At 38.0% G+C, this 5,650-nt stretch overlaps 1 protein-coding gene across 1 annotated transcript in view; it reads left to right on the top strand.

Annotated features, from left to right (window-relative positions):
- LOC119419584 (activin receptor type-1) overlaps nucleotides 1-5,364 on the top strand; it is a 46,800-nt gene extending 41,436 nt beyond the window's left edge. Inside the window, exons 9-12 of the mRNA XM_037686936.1 lie at nucleotides 692-967; nucleotides 3,604-3,801; nucleotides 4,883-5,013; nucleotides 5,107-5,364. Of these exons, the coding sequence (XP_037542864.1) occupies nucleotides 692-967; nucleotides 3,604-3,801; nucleotides 4,883-5,013; nucleotides 5,107-5,241 (740 nt within the window). The 3' untranslated portion in view covers nucleotides 5,242-5,364. The remainder of the gene's footprint in view (nucleotides 1-691; nucleotides 968-3,603; nucleotides 3,802-4,882; nucleotides 5,014-5,106) is intronic.
- Nucleotides 5,365-5,650: the final 286 nt, after the last annotated feature.

The following is a 5,650-nucleotide window of genomic DNA, read 5'->3' as shown; positions in this document are numbered from 1 at the left end:
ATATATATATATATATATATATATATATATATATATATATATATATAGTACTTACCACTTGTACAACTATTTTCCTACTTCGCAGTTTTTCACTTATCGCAGGGGAGCTGAGAATGGAAATCCCTGTGATAAACGAGGGACTACTGTAATTCAGAATTTTATCCCAACAAACTAGAGAGGAAACAACACAAACAAGTTTTGGAAGATTCAACAAAGTGTATAATTTATTAAGATTAACCTCAGTCTACATAACTCTGAAAAAGAATGGCTTTGAACACCGTCCAAACTAGCTTTCTTTTTTAAATTACTTTACACATTGTAAAGTACAGATGAGCTGCTGAAGTCTGGTGTTCAAGAACTGAAACGGTTGTTGTTACAAAACTGAAACAATTTTCATCCCAAGTTCCTGTTTAGATCTAATTTTATTTTGGTGACAAACACATTTTTCCTCAACATTTCCTAAAGTGTGTTACAGGTATCAAGTTTTAGATTTGTTCATATTTTCTAATTACGGTAAATTTATTGGAAGTATGAAACTCCTTTCCTTTCTGTTTTTAAAAGGGTTCAGACAAATTTTCAGTTGCATCTCACTACAACTGTTAATTTCACTGCAGTGTCCAGTTTTTGCACATACTGAAGAATTCATATTTGCCTGAAATATTTGGTAATTTAAACATGTTTCTGGATGCAGGCTTCATCGCCTCCGACATGACTTCCAGGAACTCCAGTACTCAGCTGTGGCTCATTACTCACTTCCATGAAATGGGCTCCTTGTATGATTACCTTCAGCTCAGCACCCTCGATGCGTCCAGCTGCCTTCGAATGGCACTGTCCATAGCAAGTGGCCTTGCACATTTACACGTCGAGATCTTTGGCACACAGGGCAAGCCGGCCATCGCGCACCGAGACCTCAAGAGCAAAAACGTATTGGTGAAAAAGAACGGACAATGCTGCATTGCAGACCTTGGTAAGAATTGTGTATTTATATATATAATGTACTGTGTACAACTAACACAGGTTGCAAATGTGTTATGATAAAAATTATGTTGAGTTTAATTAAAAGAAAATTCATAAATTGGTTAATAAAGTGAGTAGTTCATTAATGATACACTAATAGTTTAACCTTCAATAAAGCTTTTTGAAGCTCGTGCACAAGAGCGTTAAAAACTTTGCAAATAAAGACATCATCTGAAGGCCTATTGTTTTGCATTAGAGGCATATCTGCAGGATTATCACTTTTATTTCTCCAGCTGCTCTGTCGTATTTGTTGTTAAATTAGAAAAACAACGTATACTAAATGGATCACTCAGCCCTTAACCAAAAACACATTTGCAAGACCTTGAACCACTTCATCTAATGCACCAATGTTCCATTTTGAAAATGCTTAAATAACATCTCATTTTGGTTTAAAAGCAAGAACCTGGTGACAGACTTCACCTGTTTACAAGCTCTGTGGAATAAATTCTGCTCTGGCTGACGTGTTTCGCTGTGCCGACAAACATGGAAGCAGTCGTTTGTCTCATCAGCGTGTTAGGTTGGAGAACATCCTGTATGTGGAAATGGGGCTGCTTGCTCTAACCAAGTAGTGTTTTGTTGTTTAATTTAGTTGATTGAGTCCAGAGTGTTGTCTTCAGTGCATCTATTTAGGACTACTGGCATAAGCCTCCCTCCTTTCAAAAATAGTACGAGAAATGATGCTGGGCATTCACTGTGCAGTGCAGGGTGGTGGCGCAGAGATTAGAGAAGATGGGTCTGTGATCAGAAAGTTGCAGGTTCAACTCCCGTTACCGTCAACATCAAAATGTGTGTGGAAAAGGTGAAACATCCACACCTGCCTCCACCCTAATTTGCCCCACTCTGGGCCCCTGATCAAGGCCCTTAACCCCCACCATCTGGTCCTAAAAACAGGTTTCTCTTGAAAATGAGTTCTCGTGACTCAATGAGACTACCTGTATAAATGAAGGTAAAAAAAACCCCCAAAAAAATCTTAAATTGGGATGTTCATGATGTTGTATTGCATAGGTCACTAATAGGCGGACCTGGGTCCGGATCCGGACCCATTGATGGTTTTGTCCGGACCTGTGCCCAATCTGATAAATTCACGAAAATAGATAATTTTCATGGAGCATTTTTCCAGCGATAGACCACTTAGGTGCAGAACCAAGCAGAGAAGCAGGAGGTGTGTTCCGGAGGTTCACCCTACTTCACTTGTTACGGTAATAGTGTCACTCAGTTAATGAGCCAATCAAATCTTTTGTTTTCCCTGCACAGCCAGTGCAGCGAGCTCTCATCGGAGACGAGTTGAGAAGGAGGAAAGAGGAAGACACAACGTGTCGTGCTCTAAAATAAGAAAAGTTGATGCTGAAAACCGCTGTTTTAAAAATGAATGGACAGAGACATTTATGTTCATTCTTCCGGCAGACAGTTCAAAACCTGTTTGCTCCGAAACAGTCGCATTAATTAAAAGTGGCAACATGAAGCGCTCTTCATCTCTTTTGTGCAACGTTATCTTCTGAAGTTCGAGCAGAGATCAGTAAATAAACCGAACTGCAAGCCCAGTATGACAGACCCTACTCATCACAAATACTTTTAGGCAACGTACAAATGAATGTTCACTCAAGGTATTGTGGATTTTGGAGCATCATAAAAAAAAACATTTTAATGACGGGACAGTCCTGAAGGAGTGCTAATGCTGTTGCTGAGACTTTTGATGGAAAACGAAAAGACGAGATGTGTGAAAAAAATCAAACAAATCCCGATGTCAGTTTCAACAGCAAGCAGAAAATCATAAATATTAGCAGATGATGTTCTGGCACAGCTGGATGCATCTCTGTGGCCATTGATGAGTCTACAGATGTTACTGATGCTCAGCTTCCTACATGAGAATGGCTTTGACTCCAACCAAGATTTAATAGTGGCAGGACAATCCCATCACCATTTCCCTCATCAAGAAAAGTAAAATAAAGAATAATCAAAAGAGAAAAGGTGTTAAATGTTCTGTTTTCTTTATTCTTTTTCCCCTAAAAGAGCCATTTCTGAATATGCTGATGTGTTTTAATTGAAAACTTGTTTGTTTTTTTTAGGTTTAAGAAAAAAAAAAAGAGAAATGTTTACTTGCTCTGTTTACACATTTTTATACTAAAAGAGACACTTTTTAAAATTGTTTTCTGTTTTCTAAAGATGTTAACTTTTTTACTTTAAGGGTAAGCCTTCAATTCTTGGACCTCTTCAATTTAAGAGAAAGAAGACTTATTAGGCTCTGTTTGCACATTTAAGATGTATTTTATTCTGAACTTTCTGTTTCAATCTGAAATAAAGGACCTAAATTTATTTGCCTGGGACTACTTTTAAATATGGTAAAAGAGCTAGTTGTTTACTATAAAGTGCAGTTTTTGAACAGTTAGAATGTGAATACGGGTAGGCAAGACCATAAAAGACAAACGATGGACTTTCATTTGGACATTTTACTAGGAGGAAATTTTAGTGACCTCTGAGTTTTAATTAAATAACCCTGTTGTATTGGGATGTTCATGATGTTGTATTGGGATGTTCATGATGTTGTATTGGGTTGCTCATGATGATGATTTTTTGTTTTCATTCTAGGTCTGGCCGTCATGCATTTCCAAGACACCAATGAGTTGGACGTGGGCAACAACCCTAAAGTTGGCACAAAGCGTTACATGGCCCCTGAGGTTCTTGACGACTCCATCCAGATGGACTGCTTTGAGTCTTACAAAAGAGTAGACATCTGGGCCCTGGGCCTGGTGTTGTGGGAAATCGCCAGGAGGACAGTCAGCAACGGTCAGTACATGGTTCTGCTGGTTACAGTATAAGTTGCAGCAATAATACTGAACAGAAGTATCTTTTTTTTTTTTTTTTTTTTTTAATCAGGAAAAGAAATTCGGCATATTTCTAGTTTAATATGTTGCCACCATGAGTTTGCTTAGTTTGAATTAACACAAAAGCTAAGATGAAATATGCAGTGTAAGCTTTTCTGCTCTTGACAGAAAAGTTCATTTTAATAGCATCTGCAGTAAAGTAAAATAAAATGGGCACCGTTTGTGTCCCTGCTTTTAGACCAAACCACTGATATAGTTTTTACTTTAAATTATCTTCAGATTCTTTTTTTTTTTTTGGACTGGTACAATTTGGATTACAGATAAAATTTAAAAAACTGCAAAAACTTCATTATATCTTGATTTTGTAAACCCTGGGCTTCATTGTGGCTTGATTTGTTTGCTTTGGTTTATTAGCTTGACAAAAACTGTACTGTAGTTTACATGCTTTTTGGATTTCTTGTTTCTTTTTTTTTAATATATATATATATATATATATATATATATATATATATATATATATACTGTCTTCAGGCTCGTATTTTTGTACACTTGTGCTGTCTGAACCACTCACCTTACAGCTGCAGCATTTTGTCTAATCACTAAAACTAGATGGTTGTACTCACTCAAGGCCAGCTTTTAGTTTGGACCAAAGCAATTCTATGAACTAAATTTGTGTGCAGTTCTTGTGATGCACAAATAAGCAAGAAGAACTGCTAATCATAAAAGCTAAGAAAAAGATCCCTGTAGTCCAAAAGTGCTACCTATTACAGTAAATGGATTTAATGCTTTGTCCATCAGTGGGATGCTTTTCAGCACCACTTCAATCCCCAAAGACTTTTTCTACTACAAGCCTAATTCACACTCACACTGACCAGCTGGTCAGGGACAGTGAGATGTTTAAGTGTCTTGGTGGGAAACTGTGATCAAACTTCCAGTTGCTGATTTGCCGGTGACTGCTCTTCATTCCGAGCTGCTAAAAACGGTTCGTCCTGAATAACGTCGTCTCGGAAGTAAATCTTTTTCATTCTCTCCTTGGCTTGTAGGTATTGTAGAAGACTACAAGCCACCTTTTCACGATGTGGTCCCAACTGACCCTAGCTTTGAAGATATGAAGAAGGTTGTTTGTGTGGATCAGCAGAGACCCAACATCCCAAACAGATGGTTTTCAGACCCTGTAAGTAACAACTAAAACTTTATTCACATAATTCAAAACTACAAGATGTAGGATATGTTTAAATCCACTCACATTTTTCCTTTTCCTTTTTAGACTTTAACTTCTTTGGCTAAACTCATGAAGGAGTGCTGGTACCAGAATCCGTCAGCCAGATTAACAGCACTACGCATCAAAAAGACTCTCACAAAGATCGACAACTCTCTGGACAAAATCAAAACGGACATCTGAGCCTTATTTGAGAGGAAGAGTTGGACTGTCTTAAATAAATCACAAGGGAAAAGACTTAATGGGTTTAGTGCCCTTATAGAGGCGCAGACCTGTATTTATTTTAAAACACTTGATGGGACACATTTTGGCATCCAAAGATGGCTTATTGGGCGTTTCTGAGACGGTTCGGGCGTCTTGGAAAAAGGAGAAGTTCTGTTTTGATGTAGGAGCTGGAAACATTCTTCAAGGAAGAAACTGGTACCTGGGCATTTGCTTGTTGGGGACTACGACTGGCTCGGCACCATGATGTGTGCTATTACTTGGCATTTTCAGTTACCATGGCAACGTAATTTGTAACAAAGAAACCATTTTTCCCATTGAAAAACACTGATGGAACTCAACAGCGTCTTAACTACCACAGTGAGGTCAC

The sequence above is a fragment of the Nematolebias whitei genome, chromosome 13 (assembly GCF_014905685.2).
Source record: "Nematolebias whitei isolate Nwh7 chromosome 13, NemWhi1, whole genome shotgun sequence".
In the NCBI taxonomy this organism is placed as follows: domain Eukaryota; kingdom Metazoa; phylum Chordata; class Actinopteri; order Cyprinodontiformes; family Rivulidae; genus Nematolebias; species Nematolebias whitei.
This window is presented reverse-complemented; position numbering and strand designations above follow the sequence as displayed.